Source organism: Microtus pennsylvanicus, chromosome 4 (assembly GCF_037038515.1).
Source record: "Microtus pennsylvanicus isolate mMicPen1 chromosome 4, mMicPen1.hap1, whole genome shotgun sequence".
NCBI classification, from domain to species: Eukaryota; Metazoa; Chordata; class Mammalia; order Rodentia; family Cricetidae; genus Microtus; species Microtus pennsylvanicus.
Genome location: NC_134582.1, coordinates 14,961,346 through 14,986,077, shown reverse-complemented (window position 1 = coordinate 14,986,077; position 24,732 = coordinate 14,961,346). Strand labels below are relative to the sequence as shown.

Genomic DNA, 24,732 nt, shown 5'->3' with positions numbered 1-24,732 from the left:
TCCATTGACTTGTGAGTTGAGATATATTTTATGAAAGGTATATTCTACTAAAAATTTTATTCCAAAATTTATGGATAACACATTTATCCTGTGGTGTATTTATATCTCTTCATTGCAATTTTCATTACACTTATTACCACATCATAACAAATGTTGGAAAAATCACAAACAATACTGCATCTCAGAACATTCTACATAATGGTATTTTCTATCATAGTCTAATATAATTCAACAATCTTGTCATTAAAAGCTAGTAAGAGCCCATAGCAGTGAACAACCACAAACTTAGCTAAATGTTGTTCATATTATGTTTTCTGTGTCAGAAGCCATGTCTTCATCTACAGAAAATTAACATAACCTCCAGTGAAACATGTTTAACCACAGTGATGTGCATTTTCAGCCTTATAAGAAAGTATAACCAAACATTCTCATTTACTGGGATGGATAAACGCTATTCATTACAATCATGCCCCAGGGTTCAGCTAGCACTACTATGTTCTGTCTTGACATAGTCCAAAGGGACCTGGACAATCCACTTACTTTGTAATCTACTTTACTAAGCCATTATACTGGTAACATCATTTTAGTCAGGTCAACAGAGAAAGAAATGACAACTTCATGGGATGCACTGGTCAAAATCACATGCCTAGTGGGTAGGCGATAAAATCAGTAAAGATGGTGTATATGGCCCATTGTAAAAGCAAATATTCAGGGGTAATATATTTTGAGAAATATCATGGTATATACCCTACAAGTAAGAAAAAAGACATGTACATCACTTGTCCATAAAGCTAATAGAATTATCTATGGGTTAGGCATTTGGGATTTTAAGGCAATATATGCCTTTTGCGATGGTTTCCCATGTAATTTCAAAGGCTGTCTTGGGCAGTCCAGCCTGTGTTGTTAGCATCCCTGACATTTGTGTCGCATTGCCTTTTGGATTCTATAATATTTATAATGTAGGGATGAAGGCATTTGTGTAAAGATCATGGCAAGCCCCAGTAAGAAAATCATAAACAAAACCACACAGCATTCTTTAGCAAAGTCAGATCATTTCTATGAGAGGTATAAATGCCATTGATAAAATTGCTTTTGGAGAATATTGAAGTGTGTTAGAGGAAACCAGATAGCCAGCCATGGGAGAATAACTGATTAAGTGGCTGGAAGTGGTTATCATGAACAGCACTAGCTATATCTAATAAGCCTAAATAAGTCACCAGGTCAAGGGACCTTCATCATTGTGATAACCTAAATATATTATGCCAAGAACAAGCAGGGCAAGAACATATACTTCCGGAAGTCCATTCATACTGACTTTTAAACACTATTGCACAAGACGAATTTTCTTTCTCAATTCTAACATATCGGGAATGAGACTCAGGAGGCAATGAACAAGTTTAACTGTCTGAGTATGATGGTATATAATTCTTACACTAAAGCCTTACATAGAAATGCACCGAAGGGGAGACATTTCCCATGGAGAAGAACATTTTAACATGCAAAAAGCTAGAAATGATCCAAGCTAAAACTACATATACACACATTTATACATCTCTCTCTCTCTGACACACACACATGCACATGCATGCACACGCATGCACACACACACACACACACACACACACACAGTGTTATAGTTTAGTTGATTTGTTACGGATTGAAAAGAGGAGTGATTTGAAGATCAGAAACACAGACATTTGGGGGAAGAGGCCTGCAAATGGGCTTAGGGAATTACACAGCAAGTGAAAAGAGCATTGAAGTTTAGGTCAAAATAAATCACATCCTTCACAGAAAAGATGCTAAGGAAGTAATCATGAAGTGTAGGAAAACCAGCTGGTTGATCACTCAATCTCCCCTCCCAATGGTAGCATATCAGAGGTGCAAATGAAGAGCACAAGACAGCCAAGAGGAAGACTCTACTTGACCCATCAGCATAGGCTCCTGCTCCTTGAAGCTACTGTAATTGCTGAACACATGATTGAGTAGGAACAAAGACAAAAGTTAAGCTCCTAATAAACATCATTTGAGCACCAGCTAGACTCTTGGTGGAAGGTTTGGATTCCATCCCCTCTAGAAGTATAAGATATTCATGGACTAGACTAGACACTCAAGGATTTAGTTTGCACATGTGTCTCAGAGTTATTAAAATACTTCAGATTTCTAATAACTCTGCAAAATCCCAAGTCACTTATTTTGTAAGGAAAGCTGTGGGTGTGAATACATGACAATGGGATCTGGTGATTCTATTCAGCCATGGAAATGCTGCTGGCTATATATATACAAAGCAGAACATGTAGGTTATATTTGAGGGAGTGAATTATAGATAATATTCTAAAATGATTGGGTAGCTTTCACTGGACAATAGTAAATTCTCTAATTCAATGACCGGTATTTGTTGCCATGTCCTCAGCAGTTATAATGAGTAGTTGTGAGAGGCTGAGATAGTTTTTGGCCTGTTCACCATCACTAGCTGACCTACTTAAGGAATCTATTTCTGGTTCCTGCAAACTGTGTACAGGCTCTACTGATTTAGAAGCTCTTATTCTCAGAGAAGGACTGTTACCATCATTTAACTTTAAGCTCTTGCTGGTGCCTTGTCATTTCTGGCAATACCACCTTGCAAAGAACAATTGCTTAAGTCAAATGGGTGAAAATAGGAATAAACATGAAGACATACAGTTGCCCAGCCATTTTCATTGCTATTCACACTAGCTAGAAAATGGAAACAACCTAAATAATCTTCAAATGATGAATAGATAATGAAAATGTGTTTCATACACAACATGGGTTACTATTCAGCTGTAGAGGAGAAAAAGTATCATGAATTTTTCAGGTAAAAGAATGGAAATAGAAAAGAACAAACTGAGTCAATTAACCCACATCCAGATAAACAAACACTACACAATTTTTCTTCTGAGGTTTCTAGCTCCAAATATTCACATTTCTTACATAAATTTCAGAAATCAGAAAAAATAAAAACTGGCCATTGCTGGAGTAGAGTTGTGGGGAGCAATAGAGAGGAAATAGCAAGGTACAAGGGATCTGATAGAGAAACTGGAAACACAGAAAGCTGTTTACAGAGGAAAAAGGTGATAAATACAGAAGAAAGAGGGTAAAATAACAGTAAGGATACCCAGAAAGTCATAAGAAATTGTCTTATTAACGCATATAATTTCAATCAAATTTTCTCTTCTGAGATGACTATGCTTCCTTCAAAAACCAAATAAAAATCCAAAATGAGACCCAAGAAGCACTCTTTTGAGTTGTTGATCAGGGTTTTCAAAGAAACTCGGAAAACCCAAGGATTATTGCTATTGCTCTCATTTGTACTCAGAGGTGGAAGGTAAGCTCCTCTTTTACCATCCTGGGCTCAGGACACTGGGAGGAAACTGTACCAAATGCTCCCTCATGGAGGACTAGCTTTCATGGTACCAGAAGACCCTGAACATGTTATGAAAGAGGGGAGCAAACCAACATCTCTTCAAGTTCATGACATTTACAAGTCAGAATGATGACCCTCAGGGTTGAATAGCGGCACACATAATTTGCTTGGAACCCAACATCTCTCCATTGGATATAAGATCCATCTAACAAGAGGGAAACCGTGTCTGGTACCAGCACCCAAGTCAATTACCCATGTCTTGTGAAGTCATGGATCTTTAAAGTGAATCTACAAAATTACTTCCTTAGCCAGCATGATCCTAATTGTATTCTAAATAGTTTTCCTTATACTCAATATTAGTGTAGTCTTAAGCTGTCATCAAGGAAATTTCTAAATGTAACAGATGGAGACCATTACAGAAAACCACAGCCAATCAAAATGTGGAGTTGCTGAGCCCAGTTCCAAGGACACATCTCTAACACAATTCCCGAACCTAAGGCTTGAGAACTATTGTGGAAGAAGGGGTAAGAAAGACCATAAAATACAAAAGGATCAGGGAGTTTGCCATGAGTTTGTGTCTCCTAGAAATATCCAAAGAAGAAGCATTAACCATCATGACTGCACAAACATGAGATGAATAAGGACTACAATAGACTTGTGAACACAGACAAAGAACAGCAGGCAACCAAGGAATACTGAGAGCAGGAGAAATAGTTTGCCTTGGGTAAGAGCACATCAATTAGTTATCTAGTCCAAAAGGTCAGCCCTGAAAACATACATCTAAGTAACATTATACAGATTGAGCAGGTTATACTTATGTATTTGGGTGTATATACACATATATATGTACCCATGGTTAATTCCATTATATGAAACCACGGATTTGAAAAGGAGTGAGGAGAGGTATATATATGTAAGTGCTTGAAGCATGGAAAGGGAAGGGGAAAATGATGCAATTATATTATAATCTTAAATAATTTAAAATTAATAAAAATTTTATCTAGAATATTTTGGTATTTTTGCTATCAAATTATATGTGGATTTATACATTTTATTTATTATTTAAAATATTTTATAATAAATAAGAGATAACATATGTATATATATATACACACACAATACATATATGTGTGTTATACATAGACACAGCTCTGTAAAAAAGAGTGATTTTTACCAGTAAAAAATAAAAATAAAATAAACATAAAACATTTGTCTTTGATGGAAAAATCAACATTTTCTCTCACTCTCCAATCCTTAGAGTTTTAAGAACTCCATGAGATTATAGCATTCCTTTGGCATGTTTACCACCAGAATATGATGCAATCAATATTTATGAGTCTATCACATTTTCAAGGTTGTATGGTTTACAGTTATTGCTGATCTCAACGCACTCCCATCATTTCAGAATTCATTTCTAATGTCAAAGTCTGCCATACAGCCATATCCTCTTGATTAGCACAGGATTGGCTCCTTGTTTGAGGCCCATGCAGAATGAAGGACAAGGTAAATGAAAATCTTTTATTTGTTGAGAAGTCCCTATTTGTTAAGGAGAATTGGACGAGTGTTATTAAAGTGATATGGCTAACTATCCTGAAAATCTTTACACTGCTAGTCACATTATTGTTCTTTGTAATAACTTTGATAACTGAGCTATATATCTTCAGGTTAAGTGAGCATTAGTATTAAAATATTTGTTCATTAATTATATCCTTGGAAGGTAGAAGATAGTGGAATAAAACTTTGATTTTATCCATCCAGATAAGTACTTATTTTTTCTTGATACTAAAGAAAATGATGGATTCAGTAGTCAATGTTTTTGTAGCAACTTACAGCCTACAGTTCCTTTAAAATACACTATTATTCAAAACCCTTTGTGTGGGTCTGTGTCTATGTGAGATGAAGGTACACACATCTGCATATGTGTGATTCAGTCAAAGTAGAGGACAATCTTAGTGTCGTTACTCAGACTCCTTTCCCTTTACTTTGACATTGGATTTCTGACTGACCTGGAACTTCACCAACTATGTCTCTGCCCAGTCTGGTTGTCATCACTGAGATGATAAATGTCTCTTAGTACATATGTTTTGATTGATTTGTTTGCTTGCTAATTTTTGTGTGGCTTTTGGACATCCAAACTCTGGTCTCCATAATTCTGAGGAAAGTGTTCTATGAACGGAGCCATCTTCTTAGGCCCTTCATTAACATTTTGAATTAATTCTCATGGAGCAGTTTATAACTGAGGAGACGGAGCCTTGGAAAGCTTTGACGATCACCTAAGAATCTGTTTATTAAAGTTTAGGCCTTCTCTGTGTTTCCAGCTGAGCAGAAGTAAGCCAAATAAGAGTGGAGAGGATTCATATGCACAAGTTTCTTTTTCTTTTCTTTCTTTTTCTTTTTATTACTTTATCACTTGTTCTACTTACTAACCACAATTTCCCCTCCTATCTCTCTTCCCAATCCCTTCTTCATCTTCCATCTATCTCCCCACTCTCCCCCACCCTCTTCCCTCTCCTCACTTCAGAAGGGGCCAGGCCTCCCATGGTAGTCAATAAAGCAGAGCATATTAAGTTGAAGCAAGGCCAAGCTCCTCCCCATGCATCAAGACTGGACAAGACTTTCCAGCTTGTGGAATAGGTTCCAAAGAGCCAGTTCTTGTGCCAGGGGCAGGTCTTGATCCCACTGCTAGGGGCCCCACAAGCAGACCAAGCTGAACAGCTGTCATTCACGTGCAGAGCATATAGGGATGAGTTTTATGTAGGCTTCCTATCCATCGGATCAGAGTCACTGAACTCCCACTAGCTCAGGTCAGCTGTCTCTCTGGGGTTCCCAGTCATGATCTTGACTCTACTTGCTCACACAATTGCCCCTCCCTCTCTTCAACTGGACTCCCTCTGGGAGCTTAACCCAGTGCTTAGCTGTGGATCTCTGTATCTGCTTCCAACAGCTACTGGATGGAGGCTCTCAGATGACAGCTATGGTTGTCACCAATCTGAATACAGGAGAAGGTCAGGTCAAGTTCCCTCTCCACTATTGCTAGGAGTCTTAGTTGGGGTCATCCTTCTGGATTCCTGGGAGTTTCCCTGGCACCATGTTTTTCCCTAACCCCCCAAAGTTCCCATGTATCAAGATATCTCTTTCATTACTCTCCTTATCCACCTGGCCTCCAGCTTGACAGAGTGGATCCCTCTTGTTTCCATCCCTGGGAAGGGGAGATAGGTGAGATCTTCTTGTCAATGACTACTGCAACATCATTAGCCAAATTGTGCTAAATCAATGTGCCCTTTAGGAAAATAGTTAACTTGAGTGTCTGAACTTCTGACAGGAACAGGAGACTTGGGGGAGGATGGTGAACACAAATTTTGTCTTATATTTATTTCTACCAAGGCAAGCAAAACATAGAATTTTAATTATTGACATTTAGGGCCATGTATGATGAAGCTAATAATTTCACTTAAAAGCCCTTTTTGAAAAAATGATTCTGTATCTTCTTGGTTAGAATTAATTTCTAACTATTTATAAAATACAACTCCCAATGAATGCTGTGCTCTGTGGTATAATCACAATACAAATTTATTTTATAATGCCAAGTTGAACTTTTACTCATTTGAACTCAACATAAGACCTTGGAAGAAGATTGTCATTTCAACAAACAGTGTATTTTCTATGAGGACAGTGTCTGGCAGTTGGTCTCCTAACACATTCTTGTAGTACATGGGAATCGTCTTCTAACTTGAGTTGCTGAGTCCTAGGAAAAAGTTGGTCATCTACTAACTATGATTAAGCATTTACACTGTGGAGTCCCTTCTCATGTTAAGAGAGAAAGACTCAACTTAATTGGCAATGAGGAGCTACTATGATTAAGGCATGTCCTATCTTTAGTTATAGGCTCTCTATATAGCTCTGTAGGCATTATTAAACTGAAAAAATATATTCTAACATATCTCATAGTGTTGTAATTAATTGCACACTTTTCAGTGTTTTATAAAATGCTTGTGGAATTATTAATTCAAACCAGCATTGAGAATTTTCCACCATCATGGCTTGAAGTTGACATGCCATTATAACAGTATTCATGTAGATAGAGCTCCTGTCTGTTTGTATCCCTACATTTTTGATTTTTATGTGTTGATGTTCATGACCAGGCAAAATATTTTTGCTAATTCTAGGCTATATGATATACTACCTTAATAAAATGTTTAAAATATAATATCATTTGTAATCAGTGACCTTTCCAAGGGGGGACAGGTAATTGTTAAGGCTCTCATTTTTCTTAATATCTAACCAATTTATTTCCTCTACTACAGTGAAACTCTATATTATTACCCATATTTGAGAGAGAAGAAATAAATCATGCATTAGAAAATATGTATTATTAGTATAGACTCTATTCTGTATTTCTTTCTTCTTTGTTTGATTTTAATAGTTTGCCCAATACATTCAAAGCTTTTAAAAAGATGTTCTATTTGTGATTCCATGGATTCTTCCTATCGTATTTTTATCTTAGGTAGAATATGAGGTGTGTACCATTTCTTCCCATGATAATCTTATTCTATTCTTACACACACACACACACATTAAATACATTTCAGATCATGTAATCTTCTGTGATAAGTATATTATTCATCCTACAACCCTCAACCCTTAACTAGAAAGTTACTTCCACTGAATTACTGAGGGCACTCTGAAGAAACTGAGTGCATCCCAGAAGCTAGAATCATAATAAGTAACTAGAAGTAACTAATACATTTATCATTTTATGCTCTCTCCTCCCCATTTCCCATCTCTCTGGCCCAGAATAATTATTAACATTACACCCAATAGCTTTATATAGAGTTCGTCATATAATGCTCATACTCATTCCAGTTTAGTAGATGGTGACTCAGGGGTCAGCTGGATTATAATTTACCAAGATCAACAATATAAGGAAGATCCTGTTCCTGTTAATGTATGTGCTATCTAGCTATTGAACAAAATTGTTTTATTTTGAAGGCACTTACTCATCTTGGGGGAATGGTTTATTTGCTAAGTTTGGAACTGGACCTCTATTCTCTTTCACTTGGAGAAAATGCTTCTTATCAACTTCCTTTGCACTCTCCCCACCTCCAAAATACTAACTGATATGAACATCAAGACCAGAAATACAACTCCTCCATCAGTTCTGAAAAGAGACTATTAAGCTCTTAAGGTGCTGTAAAGAAAGAAGCTAAACTGCTTTAATTTATATGTGACACTGTTTGTGCAATGATCCTGGTATTCCTTACACACTTAAATGTAAAGGGGCTATCCCCTGCCCATGGAAAGTTGTCTGATAGGTAGAAATCATGCAGTCGGCACCATGCATGTATTGTGACCATATCAGCCACATACCCTTATTGATGGAGCATCCTACACTACAGCGATTTCTAAAATGCTACCCACTGGGTATTTAGTGGACATCCAGCTATTTAATAAAAATCATGTGCACGTTTCATCTTTTGCAATACACATATTTTCAATAATTCTCCCCCACATTTGTTTTCTGAAATGAAAAGTGCATCATCAACTTCTTACTTATTATGTTACTTCAACACCCAAGTCACTAATTATTCAAGATGGACAAAATCAGATAACTATAGGTAAAAGACTAGGCAAGCTTCATGAGGTTTTGTAAATGGATACTGTGTTGAACAGGTCATTGTCTTCATTTCAGGGAGAAGCAGATTGCTATGGTTGCCAAGAGTAACTGTCAGTCATAAGACTATGGGCACTGCAAAGCTGAACAGCTGGGCTGTGCAGGGCCACAATGTGTCTCAAAATGTATGTTGACCATTTATTGTTTAAATTTAAATAGGGCTATGTTCTTCACACCATGGTCAACCTCATTGCTTAATTTATATTTATAGCTGGACTCTACACCATCTGTGCAAACAGCCCACACTGCATCTCTGAGGAATTAGAGTGACATTATTTGAAGACTAGATTAAATAACCAGGAAAAAGCAATCCATCACTTATGGTGGGAGTGTAAGAGAGTCATAGTAATAGTCTTTCATGTTTTGGGATTTCTGTTTACATTTCCTACCAATTCTTTTAAATTCAGCGAAAAATGTAGAAGATGTTTCGCCAAAATATCCCCGACAATAATCTATACCCAGCTCATAACAATCACCCTAAGATGACTTTAATTCAGAGACAAATAACATTACTGGAAAGGAGGCCTTTACAAACTCCTATACCCAAATGAACCAGGATCTAAGCAGATTACATACAATACAAGACCAGCATCTGTTAAAAGAGAGCTTTCAGGAATGTGCACAATCCAATGTTTACAATTGGTGTATTGGGTGAGCAGAATTATGGGGAATTAAATGAAAGCACCTTAATTTTTCTCACAGTCTCCATTGTTATAACCATCCTATCAGAGATGTCTTCTTGGTATTTGAATAACAGGTCAATCACCTAGCCCTTGAATTATCTTAAAACATTAAAAAAAATTATCATTGGATATTTAGAATCAAGCGAACAAATTAATCTTATAAAATAAAGAACTTAAAAATAAACACAAACCACAAGCAAGCACAGACACACACTTGAAAACACACGTATATTTTAATGCATTCTTAATCAAACACGAAAGTAATGGTAAGTTTATTGTCTGTGCTCTGATCCTGAGTAGTTCTGTGACTGGAAACAAGCAACAGTGTCTCCCTAATGGCACCTGTGGTTTTAACCCCTTGCCTTTGATTTTGACCTCTTCTTGGAGCTTCCATAGGGTCAGAGAGGGAAGAAAGTTCTTGCTGTGATGGAGCAAAGTCTGCTTCTTATTTTTATTTTCAATATATGCTCTTCAAAGTCCACCATCAAGGAACACATGAGTGCACATACTTTGGAGAGCAGTCATTTGTTTTTCTCAGAGCCCTCCTTCATTGGCATCTTTATAAGAGGTCCTAGCTGTTGGGAGCAGTGAGACCCCAGATCCTGACTTTTTTATAATCCCCTGATATGAGTGCCTACAGCTGTTCTGAGCACGAGACCTTCAGGAGTTCCTAATGGCAGGAGAATGGTTTCTGGTGGGTTTGGCTGGGGCGTGCCTATCTCTATATAACCAACCCCTGAACACAATAAAGGGGGCATTCCTGGGGAATTCAAGGATGACTCATGTCGTTGTTTCTCTGTCTGTGTGTGTCTTTGTATTTTAAACTCCAGCTCCCTTGCCTGAAGCTCGGTAACTGGGTGCCAGCACACAGAGCACAGACACTCTGTGGGGGCGCGGTGCGTGGCACTAATCTCTGCCTTAGCTTCTGGCTTAACTTCACTCTTGACTGTGTCTCTCTCATTTGGTAGAGGAAAGGACCTTTTGGGATGGGTTTTTACCAAGAAAGCCTCAGCTTTGATTAACCCTTACTCATTTCAAGAGTACAAATGTAGTCCCGTTTCTCTATAGATTCTTCTTTTCATCTCTGCATTGTAAACAGCACCAGATTGTTTCCAGCCAGAATACACATCATCTTTTTCATTTTTCAAGTTTCCATCATTCCAAATTCCCATCCCCTGTCTCTAGCTCTCTGTATCTCTTGTATCTATATACCGAAATATCTGAAGAAAGAAAAAAGCCCACAAAAACAAAGTTAGACATATTTCAAAACTTCAGGCAATACTTGAGTCTTGTGGGAAGCTTTTAGGGATGGTCTTCGGCCTCTGCTTAGTTCTAATGGATACTAGGAGGATGTACCAACTCCTTTCCTGCAACTTACATAGATGCAAGAATAATGTAAATATTCATGCATTAGCTTATGTACACATGTATACATGTGTGTATATGTACACAAAACCAAATTTGCATGTAAAACACATAAGCTTTCTACAGTAGTAGATACTAAATATATTTTACACAAAATATTGGGAACAAAAGTTGGCCAAAAATAAACAAACAATAATAATCTGTTGTCTTGAAAGTAGAAGTCCTAGTGTTCATAGGGTTCAGATTTCATTTTATATATGTGACAGGTAGAGGAATAAGATAGACAGATCCAATAAAAATTCTTAGAAGGGATATATCATGAATACACAATTGTCTACCCTGATTATATAAATAATTTCATCCTGAATTTGAGCCACAGGAAACTACGTGAATTTTGCAAGAAAGCCAAACACAATTATGACTCTAAGTCCCATGTCTTACCAGGTTTGGGGACAATCAGCTGGGCACTACTTTGGGCATTGCCAGCCTCGTTTTCAGCCACACACTGATAAAAGCCTTCATCTGACTTCACCACCCCAAGGATCCTTAAGTTACTTCCTCCCTAGAAAGAAAAAGAAAAGCAGATTAGATATTTTATAAAAGGCAGAATGAACACAAGGTAACAAAACAAACACAGAGCACAGAAGGCAAGGTAAACCATGAGGATATCTAGGCAATAGGCCCTGTGATATGAGGAAGTATTACACACTCTTCACTCTCCTTCTTAATTCAGGGGTTAATAATTCTGCCTAATTTGCAAGAGATGTATAGTCACATTACTAGACATCCTACATATTTAAATGTTAAAACAAAAAGATATCTTTAACAAGAATGCAAGAAATCAATATAAGTATTCAAAAATACCTTATTGCTTCTCTTTATGAAGGGAGCTATATCTAGGAGATATATAGGAAAATAAACAAGAGTGAAAAAAAAAGAAAACTACTCCTTCTTGCAGATCCTGAAGAAGAAAGTATCTGTCTAGGTTGAATTATTTCTGGAATTATTTGCCCAAATATGTTTTAATATCCTTTAAAGTAGTAATTTCTTTGCATAATCTCTGAGGTGCTTGAAGTCAAGCCTATGGCAGATTTTTATATCCATATTGTTTTTGTTCATAATCAAAAATTCTCACCTCCAGCAATTCAGTGTGGAAACACAGTAAAGTTAACTCCTTTTGTATATAAATTGAAGCACAATCTCTTTCAGGGATGGATGATAAAATGATCTAGAGATAGTATTTAATTATATGAACTCAGTTTATCTTCAATATTAGTCCAAGAATTAGTTCAGTAAATGAGACATGTTAAATCACTTCCCCTAAAGTCATTAAGAGATAAATATTACCTCACAGGGAATTCTTAATTGTGTTTAGTGTCTTGTAGTCAATTTTCAACTGATGTAAAATTCTTAGATAAAGTTGGCTAACTTCTAATTAACAATTCCCTTCTAAGTTACTATCTGAGCTCAGCACTATATGGGCAGCAGCACACAATGGTTCTCAAATTTCTGAAACTATTCAGGATATATTTTTAAGCACATTTGGATGTGAATAGGGCATATACCACACATTTTCTTACACCTAAAGAAAAGAAGCATTTAAATAGCTTGGCTGTAATGAGCCATGCTGTGAGCAAGATTATTCAAGCTGTAGAAAAAAATAAATGTTGCATTTTATCATGTGTCCTTAAGGGCACTCAACAATTTCCTTTTCATGCAAGTAGCATATATTTTAGGCACATGGTCCACTTTTCAGGCTGCCCATTGGCAGGTCATTTTTAATTCAGTGGTAGTGGAAAAAAAGCATTGCATTTAAAATAATGGATTGGTGTGGCATTCAAAAGTTAAATGGTGCCCTCTCTTACTTTTACCCAACCAATTAAACAAATGAAAATAAAAGTGAAGATGGAAAATGGTGACGGAAGTGGTAAAGGTATGGTTTACATTTTTTTCTTTAGAAATATTGTTTGACAAAATGCATACAACTGAAAGATTATGGAAGTTGCGGAAAGCTGTCTGATTGTGGAAGTCATTTACCCACAAGAGCAATGCCACAGGGGCAGACTGTGCTGATTTCACTGGATGACCATACTCGGGTTCCATCTGCCCGGGAGACTTGGCTTTGTGGTGGTTGTCCTTTGACAGGGTCACATTTGTCTCAAACACAAAAGCTCCTGAGGCGACCTCCTTTTGCCACACACTTCTTTTATAGTTGAAAAGCGGTTTTTATAGTTCCTATATATTCATATGCCTGAAATCAGAACCTTTGAAGTTAGCCTCTACCTATCAGAGAGTCCTCATTGTGCTCTTTCAAATGAGCAAATATTCTGCTAGTAATGGAGACATCCAGGAATAGAGGGCCTATCCCCTATGATCTCCCACAGGCATACTGAATATGAACTAGAGTTTATGGGGGCTGTAAGAGCTATGGTTCCTCTTCTGTTTTCGAAATGGAAAATAGGGTTACAAAGTATTACATACCATGGTTATCCCCGGCTAGTGCCAAGACCACAGTAACTACTACTATCTTTACTCCTTAATAGGATTAACAGGCTCCATATGGAAAAAGAGTCAGGGAGACAGCATACCTAACTGCAGTAAACAATCAATAACCAGAAGCATATTACTTTGAGAAACTGAACAAATAAAATAATCCTAGACTTGCAAGAGATTTTAATTCTAACCCATGAAAAGGCAACGGAAATATCTGAGTCTCACTTGCCTTCTCTTCTACTCTGATTTTCCTACCTCCTTCTCTCCCTTCCCATTTCTTTCCCTCCTCTCTTGTTTCTTTCCTTCATTTTTCCTTCCTTCCTTCTTTTCTTTGTAAAAAATAAACACCCTAGATTAACTCCCTAGAATTCTGTCTACAAATAATTAGCTGTCTTTAAACAATTCCTATAAGATATGAGAAATAAGCACACCTTATTTTTCAGAAAAGAAAAATATTAGTTGGAAAAAAATAGCAAATAATGACCAGGGTTGCAGAACTAATATGAAAAGGAGATAATTACCACTATCTGAAAATAATCACTAGGAATGACCACATCTCCATTCTTCATCCAATTCACAGTGGGCACAGGCTTCCCAGAAACTGCACATTCAAACTCAATATCCATGCTTTCATAGGCATAGAGGTTGGAAGGGTGATTTAAAAACCATGGTGGAACTGCAAAGACAGAAAACAATAGGTGAGTGGGGATATGGGGGTATGTGCTGCGATCTCACTGAATTAAAACACTGCTATGTGATTGGTGTCACTTCCCAACGCTTAGCTGAAACTTAACAGAAACTAGCAGAGGATTTATGTTCTGATCCCCAGTACAGCTAACAGTGCTTTACCATTAGAAAGAAAAACAAACAGCTTTTGGGAAATATAAATATATATATACAATAAACATTTTGAATACTCAAATGTTTATATCCATTTGACCTGGAAGGTAGGTAAGGAAACTGTATGTTAAGAAAAAACAATAAGTTTACATGTCCAAGACAATTCAGATCATGAGATCAGAAAGACCTGTTATGGTAAATATCATTAAGATTTATTTATATATGAAGACTCTGTAGTGCAAATAATCTAGTCAAGTTCTTAACATATTTAGCAACTAAGCACTATACTGTATCACTACACTGTATATTATTATTTTCAGAGTATAGTATTTCAACTATTAGTTTCATTTAACTTCCTTATTACCATACCAATAGCTATGCTATAATGGAAATTCGCTTTCCAAGGAAAACTGCAATAGAATGCATCTTAGCTAGACACTTTATAGGTCAGTTCCCCAAAACTAGGGGGAAAAATGAGGAGAGTTAAGGTTAAATATGACTGGACTATTCACATTGTCAGAGAAGAAACATAAAATTCACTGAAGTATCAGCCACAATCTTGGCTTACATAGAAAACAAGCATCTTTAGCAACCATTTTCCAAGACAGTGTGTGCTTTTATCATTGATCAATGAGTAATTGTTTTTATACATTTGGGTAACTACACATTTTTCTTCTTCTAACCAGGATGAGCAAGCTTTCCTTAGATGCCACCCTAAGATGCCTTTCTGTTCACCAAGCACTAAGACAGTGGGGAGAGACAGTATAAACGCCATGGTTTTCATCTTGGTTACTTCCATCTTCCTTTCTCAACCTGTCTTAGTCTTGATTTGTAGCTAAATATTTGAACCTCCAGGACTAAACTCATTTCGATTTCCTTAATCATTCACTGGGGCAATTGATTTAGATGACTGGAATCAGATTCATGAATATTCATGAAATTAAGTCATGAAGAGAAATGCCTCAGAGCTGTTCTAAACACTGTATACAGGGCTAAATTATGTATTTAATATTGATAATATTATTAGCATAATGACATTTTTTTCGGATTCTTTTGCCAGGTTCACTGACAATGTACCCAAAGACAGCTGAAATATTTATTGAGTGCCTCTGAGGAAATATATATGACTTGAATCTTTACAACACTGTCCTCAGTTTTATACACATTTGCATCTGGGGATTATTTACTGAGCAACAGCCAGTATTTACTAGGAAAAGACAAAGTTGAATTTATTAGTCCACTCTCTTTCTATTTAGTATTTGCACCATAGTTCTTTGAGGCATAATGTATTATCCTTATTTTTTAAAAGAAAAATGTTATACTACAAGATATTCACATAACTTTTTTTTCCCCAAAATTACACCCCTTGTAAATTAAGAACGTGGCCTTGCCCACATTCTCAACTACTTTACTGTAACTGCCTCTTTTGCTACCTAAAATTCTGCTGGAAAAGTAACTCAGAAATGTTTCTATCATCTCAAAAATGATGTATTTAAGCAAGCACTGAGAGCTTTTTTTTTTCTTAGAAATAATACTATGTGAACACACTTCAACCTTTCAATCTGTATGTCCTAGGACAAGGGAAACTCCCTAAGTCTATGTATACAAAATGCTAACGCTCATCAGGTTTTGAAAATATACGAAGGTTTTGGAGGTGTGTAAAATTTGGTCATATTCAATAATAGATCCTCAAGGTAATTAACTGTTTTGAAACAAATATTTCAACTATATATATAATGATAAATGTCACATGTTTTATTGATCTCTCTATTTATCTATGTGCAACTGGATAGGGAGAAAATGAGGAAAAGAATAAATGAAGTAGAAGAGAATAAAATAACCTAAAGTTAGAAGTAGCAGGAAGGGTCACAGGTATAGGAAAGGAAGATGGAGGACCACAAATTTAAATAGTGCCAGGAAAAAAGTGAAGGTTCAATCATTCCAGGCCGGAATGGGGTCAGTTTTAATCCTACTCTGTATAGTCACTATAAGTCCCTCTGAATTTATCCTCATTTTTAATTTAGAAGAATTAAAAATGATAGCAGACAAAGTTTGGAAACAACACATAGTTATAAAGGAAAAGAGAAGCAGAGCCAAGCAGAGTGCATAACCCATACCAAATGTATTGCTGCTTCCTTCTTTCCTAATCTATACAAATACCTACATCAGTGTATACATTGAGAGTGCATTTTGCATGGACATATGTAGCTCATACTATTTTTAAAATTATGCTATTTCCATGTTTTCTAAGTAGAATTTCCCTTTGGTATTCTAAATGTCAAAATGTTATATTGTACCTTAGAGCTCCTGGAAAACGACTATGTTTAAGTGATTCCTACTTTTGAAATAATTTTATTCAGAATCAATCTGTCCTTTAATCTGATAGGCAGGAATCATTTTCCAATTTATTGTCTCTCATGGGGATAGATAATATAGAGCTAAGTACATGTTCAATTTTGATAACATCTCACCTTATTGAAGATAAAGTTCAGTGCCCTACGTTTAAGGGAATAATTCCTTTTATTCCTCTAACAACCACAACATGGGATCTATGATGAACTGCCACAATAATTACTACCACTTGCATATTATATATGGATATATATGCACAAACATATAAGATATATATGCAGAGTGCTGACTGTTTTTCTATTGTTTGCCTATATTAGGCTTTAATCATCACATTGGATACCATGTCTGTACTAGTTATCTTAACGAAATATTCATATCTGGTTCATTAATTTCTGCATTAGATATTTGGTGAACAGAAGTATTGTCTAAAGTACATGGGGAATTTAAACATTATATATTGGGTCCATGTCTATGTTTTCTGCCATTTGTTTTGGGCATGTGTATGTCATCAATATAATATGGTAGATAAGTCTAAATTTTAATTGCGATGTTAACCATCACAATAATCAAATTATTAAGTGGTCAACATGGACATTTAAGAAGATATGATCAGATTGTCTTGCTTTAAAATGGAGAAAGTAAATGGTGAATATGACTTGTATACAGCTAAGGATTAACAGAAACCCTATCCATATTGCACTACTTAGATAAGTCAATTTTGTTCATTCTCTTAGAAGCAAGTTTCACCCCAGTTGTATGAGGATTTTGTCTTTTTCTCCTCCAGATAAGGTTCTTGCTCTGTGCCCAGTTGTGTTATAACAAGTGTTGACTAAGAAATCTCTCATGTGTAACTATTTACCAGTCCGATTAAAATTCTTACATGCAAAGTCCTGAGCACATGACTGTTTTTCTACTTTTTTTTTTATAATTTTAGCTCTGCCTTTTTCTTTCATGAAAAAATCCTCTATTTTAATCCTCTATTTTAAAGTACTTATAGCCATAGCTTAATGAGGAATAAAATTTAAGTACCATTAAATTACAAACATGTCGTATGGCAATTTCAGGAAAGATTGATTTTAGCTATGTTTGACTTCTTTGGATAAAATGTAACTGATGGCTAAAAGCATATTATTCACATTTTGTAACATATTTTGATTTTACAGTGTCTTTATGCCTTATAGTATGTTAAATTTTTTAAAAAAAATATAACTATAAGGGCAGTGGTGGTGCACACCTTTAATCCCAGCACTCAGGAGGCAGAGGAAGGTAGATCTCTGTGAGTTCGGGTGCAGCCTGATCTATAGAGAGAGTTCCAAAGCAGTCTCCAAAGCTACAGATAAATCCTGACTAGAAAAACAAACAAACAAAAATATTGTAGTTAAGAGAATGGTGATCAAAATCAATTCTTCATACATAGGGTACAGAAAAAAAAATCTAACTCAGCTCTTAAATGAATTTGTTCTATTCAAAAATTAAGGTATTAAATATTCCTTCAAATGACAATCCCTGGAGTTGGGTAAGCAAAACTTAAATTTGGGTAAATTTTTTCTCTGATGCTCACTCTCTTACATTTATACAATAAAGTTTCTTCTGTTATGTTAGATCCCAAGTCCTCAGTAGCAACCAGCTTAGCACCATGGGTTTTCATTAAAGCTGTGATTTCCCCACTAGTATGTTAAGTATGCTTTCTCCCCTTGTCCACATATGGTTTCTAGCTGGAATTGTACTCATATAGGTTACTGGTTTTTCTTTATTAATATGTTTTAAATGGAAAAAGGCATTACTATCCTCATTTATTTAGGTCTATAATAAACATTAATATTTAAAGGCACACTTTACTGTACAAAATTAATGTTTTCAGTGTGACTTGGAATTGAAGAGATTCTATACATTTTAAAGAGTTGTCATAGCTCTTTGTAATGAGAAAGAACTTCTTTCTAAGTAAGGTTTTAATTTTTAAAAATGTAATTAATATGTAATTGCATATATTCATCCCTCCTCCAACCTCTTCCATGGGGTGGACACTCAATATCCCCAACTCACTTTTAAATTATGGCCTCCTAAACAATGCCTTTTTTTAATCAGGACAGTATAAATGAGAAGTAAGCAGCAGAATACACTCCAGGGAATGACTAAGAATAATCGAAAAAGGCAGTTTCTATTATGAAAACATAAATATCCACGCCGTCTGTTAGGAACCTTTTCACCCTAAGAATAGAGAGCATTTGCTGTTGGATAACCAACTGTTGTGTCCCTCCATGGAGAATGCTATCATTGTCACTTTCATCATTCCGTAGTGGTCAGCAGAGGTCTTGTGGTCTTTGCTAGAGCCAAAATATATGCTCAGAAAACATTATATGTACTAAGTATTTTGTTTTTAAGAATATATATGTATACAGATACATGCATGCAAAAATAATTAATGAAAAAAGAGGTAATGAATTTGAAAGATATGAAAGAGGTATAAATGGGAGGGTTTGAAGAAGGAAAGGTAATGGAGAAATAATATAATTATATTACAATTTTAAAAATAAAGGGTGTAATAAAATATGAATATGTAAATAAAATATGAAATATTTTTAAATGGTGAAACTCAGTGAGTCTTTGGAGTTCTCTGTCAATCTCTTCAGGTTCTTTTAACTTTACTTATTCATTATTTGTAGAACAATGGCAATAGTCCTTTCTGAAATGAAACTCATGAAGAAACTAGACACTTAATGGCTGAATACCTTTGTTGTTTCTGTCTCCCATGTAGAATTCTCCATGCCCAATGCAATGACTACAAAAGAAGCCATCTGGTACTGAACGTGAGCTTAGTGATACCAAAGAGTAGGAGAGCAAAGGACACTTCCACAGAATCCTGTCTCTCAGACCTAATGCTTCTATAGGACTGTTCAAGTCAACAAAGAAAAATTGCTCTCTCCTTATCAAATCTGCTTTGTTTTATACTGTGCCAGCTTCTGCAGTCCATGGGATGTCTTTTCAAAGAACTTATTTAAAATGTAAAAATATTTTTCTTCTCTTATTTACTTTTTAGCAAGGTGCCATACTAATACTGCCTTCTAGGCATCTTTTGTCTGACAATAGATTTGAAATCTGTTTAAAATTTATCTCTAGTCTTATTCTTTCCGTTTTATGCATTCTTTCCTACATTTTAGCCAGTTGGGGAGCCCCGTATCTGATACTCCACTTCTCTCTCACACATACCCAGCTATACTCTCCTAAGAATATTGAGGCTGAGATAAGTTGACTTCCACCTTTAAATGGTAGGAATACTGTGCCTTGGAATTAAAGTCATAAGGTATTTTATTATTATTAATATTGATTGGAGTTTTTATTGTACTTTCATTCTGTATTTATTTCCTATATTTGCTATTCAACCTGGTCTTTTAGCATATTTCCACAGCAAAGTGAGAGGGATTCATTTATTATATTGCCATAAACACTGCTAGTGTACACTATTTTCTTAATATATGTATGTATCAGTAATTTCTTGGCTACAGATGAGTAAGAACAGTAAGTGAGGTAAGGAACAGCATCAATAAAAATAAGGGATTGTTTTTCCTCTAAAATCAACACCAACCATAGCAACAAAATACTAGAAACATGAATTACAGTCTTAACAACTATTGTTGAAAAAGTCAGTATTTTATTGATATAGAGAAAAGAAAGTTGAGATCTTTTGAATTTTATTTCTGCATCCCATTAGTATTGACTATTGTGAACACAATGCAGAACGACACTCTTTCTACCTAATATTGCTGCTCTGTGTAGAAACAAACAATGTCTGATCTTCAACCTTTACTTCAAAGTCCTTCATATATACTAGGAAATGATTTCGAATCTTTCCACACAATTTCCTTTATCCGGACAAGTAATCCAAGTCAGTGCCTTCCCCAGTGTCGGCTTTCTTTGTAATCAGGGTTGCTTTTCTCTAAGTCCGCACTGAACTTTTCATTTCTCTTTTCAATTGCCAGGGCTATAACTAAATTGGAAGTGTGATTCCATTAGGCTCAAGCCAGTGATGAAAATAGTAGGGGGATTTTCCCATGATCCTACTTCTATATGCACAATGATGTCAAAACTATCCTGTTAACATCAACAGTGGAAACGTAATACACAAATAACGATACTGGCAAATCACCAGCAATTAACTTTGCATGTATGTGTGTATGTAATCACACACACACAAGGATATTTACACAGGTATTTCTACATATACATATATTCTTTTAAATTTATATATAAATTCTGTGATCTTATCAAATACCTATATTGATAATGGCATTTGTTTTTATAAATCTATATGTTGGTTCATATAAAATTGATAACCATTTTCAATTTTGAATTTCCATTTTGACTATGAAGTATATGAAAACACATTAGATAAGATATACTAGAAATGCATTGTACAATCAAAAGTAGAAAATATAATACGTTGCTATTATTAATAGTAGAAAGATAAATTAGAGACCTATCACTTTCCCCTCAATCAAATATAATCTAGTCAGTCCTTTTGGTATTTGAAGGTAGAAAAAATTTCATTTTGTGAAAGTTATGTTTGAGTATTTTACATTGAATGTTGAAGAGTTAGATATCTTACATTAGAAAGAATTTTACCAACTTTTCATTATAATACATAGCCTATAAGGAAATCTTACAGTCCATTTAATTAGGTCAATGGGGATCATTTGTATTACTAAATTTCCTGCACCTTTCATAACAATCAGGGTTAATTGCTCACCCCCCAGCAACCTTTCAATTCACACTAACACCTTTAAAATGAGTTCATGCAAAACCTCTGGAAAACCTGTGTTTTCCCTTTTGTCCTTAAGAAAGTGCTATGGTTACTGAGAACACATAAGGAGTTCTTTCATTAACTAGTTGTTTTTGCTTTCTTTGTTTCTATAACAAAACAATAACAGAAGTAACTTGGATTTAAAGTGTTTATTTTAGCTTTTGGTTCAAAAATCCCTGGGTAAGCAAAAATAGTAGCTGGAAGCAGAGCTTGGAGGCCAGACCTGAAGCAGAGATCATTGAGGAATCCCACTAATAGGTTTTCTTGGCTTATTCGGTTACCTTTCTTATTCAGACAGGCCCACCCAGGAACACCAATTATGGTGGTGGATTTTGTCATCACCCATTAATCCACAGTCAATAACATGCTCACAGGTATGACTACAGTCCAGTTTTACACAGTCAGTTCTCAAAATAGGTTCTCTCTTTTGAGGTACATATGTTTGTATTGAGCAGACAGCATCATCCAGCATAGCAGTAAAGAGTTGATTAGAATCGTTACTACAACTCCATCTCCGAAAAACAGAAATGGAAAATAGAACCAACCAGCCCAGTTGGATATTCGAAAAGAGGTCACATACTCTTTCATCTGAACTCACCATCCTATACACATAAGTTATTTACTCACATCTGAAACCTGAGACATCCCGACTCAAAATAGAGCTTAAATGTACCCGGGGAAGGTTCTTAATTAAGTCTCAAAGAAACACTTAATACGCTAGAGTGAAAAGAATGTTTAGATGAAGTTACTTACAAGATTATATTTTAATATATGCAGATAGTGACGGGCAATGGGAAGTATAGGATGTAATGAATGAGTAGAGAACCTACAGCAGAACAGAAAGAAATTCTTCAACATGCTTTGCACAATGGAGTCTCTTGATACGTAAAGAGATGAAATGAAAACAGAGGTCAAAAACGAGATGAGAAGACAACAGGCTGAAACGCGATGGGAGCTAGCCAAAAGCCAAAGCCCACGCACCATCATTAGAAAACCAATGAATAAATCACAAATGCATAAACCCCACAACAGTTGCAACGGGAAATCAAATTACCAAGAGACAGCAGAGAGGAGATATTCACAGCAAATGTCAATGAAAAAGGCAAAGCCAAACAAGTAGTGAAGGCCACACATGTGCTGCGCCAGACTAAGATGATGCACCCTTAATATAACTGGCACTCGTGATATTAGGAGTGCAGAGATAGGACAGAAGATAACAGCAAGGGAAATGTCCCTAAGAAATAACTGTGGATTTCCAAATTGAAAGACTGCTCTAACGTTTCTGGAAAATTGAATATATAATGAGACATGGCAAGATATGAGATAGGTTTAATTTAAACCATTGAACCTGAAGGGTAAAGAATTACTTGAACATCCAGGAATGAAACACACATACAATAGAGAAAGGAAAGACAGACCTACCATATGGTAATCCTCACTGTTCAAAAGCAATGGAACAATGATAATCAAATGTACATACATGATAGTTTATTTATGAAACCACAATCTCAATTATACAAGTGATGACAGAATGCAGCACCTTTTACATTATTCAACAACAAAGCCAGACAACTGAAAGTCCCATCCAACTGGAGAACTCTATGCAGTACTGAACAGATAGGAGGTGATTTACAACACACTTCAATAGAGAAATAGCAAAATCAAAAGAGAAATAGTGACTACAAAAGAGAATTATATCACTATAAAGCCTAAACAAAGTGAGACTTTGCCAAAGTGAACACTTTACCCAAAGTCTGCATTTGGGGAAATGATTAGGAATAGGACATCAGTCTCTGCTACAGGCAATCTCTTCTTTCTTAGCATGGAGTTTTGCAAAACTTTTGAATCCTGAACCAGAAAAGACTACTGTCCAGAGCATATTAGTATAAATGGCTATGCAGCCATTCACTCAAATGTTTATCAGATTACATAGAAGAATTTATAAGACCGAAGAATTGGGGAATTAAGTTCATATGGATTTTTCTCAAAAACTGATTTTATAAATGTTTGTGTATTGTGCACTTATGTGTGATTGTGGTGTGTAAGTGTGTGTCCATGTGTATGTGCGTGAGTGTGTGTGTGTGAGTGTGTCTGCGTGTGGGTGTGTTCATATGTGTGTTTCTCTATATGCATGTGTATGCATGAATGTACACATCTGTGACTTGTGCGTACATGTATGTTTGTGTATGGGTGTATGTGAGATTGTGTGTGTGTGCACACACACTTGAAAGATTCCCCTTTCATTAAGAAGCTTTAAGAAGATTCTAAATTTAGGGATTACATAGCAAATCTTGCCTCTGAAAATAGCAGGTAGGGGAAAGAGAAAGGGACAAAGAGAGACAGAAATAGGGGGAAAAATAGAGACTCAGAAAAGGAAATAAGGTAAGGTGTTTTTATTATTTCTCTATAATAATGTCTGTATTCACAAAATTCTGAGAGTGTGTAAAAGTCCAGCTCCAAGAGGATTGCCTGTGATCTTCTCCTCTTGGCTCTTCAGTGTCTTTAGGACTATTAGATTATCAATGATGTTATATACACTAAGGATCTACATACATTTAGGGGTGCTCTAAGATATTTTCTGTTGCTAAGGCAAAGAAAACTAGTCTCGAGTTTTGATTCTAGCTTTAGAATTCCAAGGCTTGCTGTATGCAAGTATACATAAATGTCCATATACTGTTCAGGATGAACAATTTGTATAGCTTTGATTTAGAAAAAGATAACAGGGGTAATAAAACTTTCAGTTTTCTTTTTATGGTGCTACTAAAATAATATTTGAGTAGCATTAATGTATTGCTTAGCACAACATATCCCCACCTAAGCATCTCATAAAAATTCCTGGGAGTCACTCAAAGGCAGATGAAAGGTAATTATTTCAATTTCTTGCTCAGAATACTCCCTTTTAACCAATACATACAAAGGACTTGAAGCTAAGATAATTTAGTAAAAAAATACTTCCAGCACTGATTGTATTTTAATTTTGATACTTTATCTGCCTTCTGTTTTACTTAGTTTATTGTACATCTTGTGTGTGTGTGTGTGTGTGTTTTTGCATAAGTTCACAATTATATGGGTATCAGATGACAAGGTCAGTAGTCTGTCCTACAGTCTACCTTGTTTGAGAATCTTTGCTTTTAACTTTGTATAATTC

The 24,732-nt window shown here is 35.7% G+C and overlaps 1 protein-coding gene across 1 annotated transcript in view; it reads right to left on the bottom strand.

The window, feature by feature from the left end:
- Window positions 1-24,732, bottom strand: part of Dcc (DCC netrin 1 receptor) — a 1,030,120-nt gene that overhangs the window by 375,416 nt on the left and 629,972 nt on the right. The window contains exons 6-7 of the mRNA XM_075968336.1: window positions 14,116-14,270; window positions 11,543-11,663 (exon numbers count right to left, since the gene is read on the bottom strand). Coding sequence (XP_075824451.1) covers window positions 11,543-11,663; window positions 14,116-14,270 — 276 coding nt within the window. The remainder of the gene's footprint in view (window positions 1-11,542; window positions 11,664-14,115; window positions 14,271-24,732) is intronic.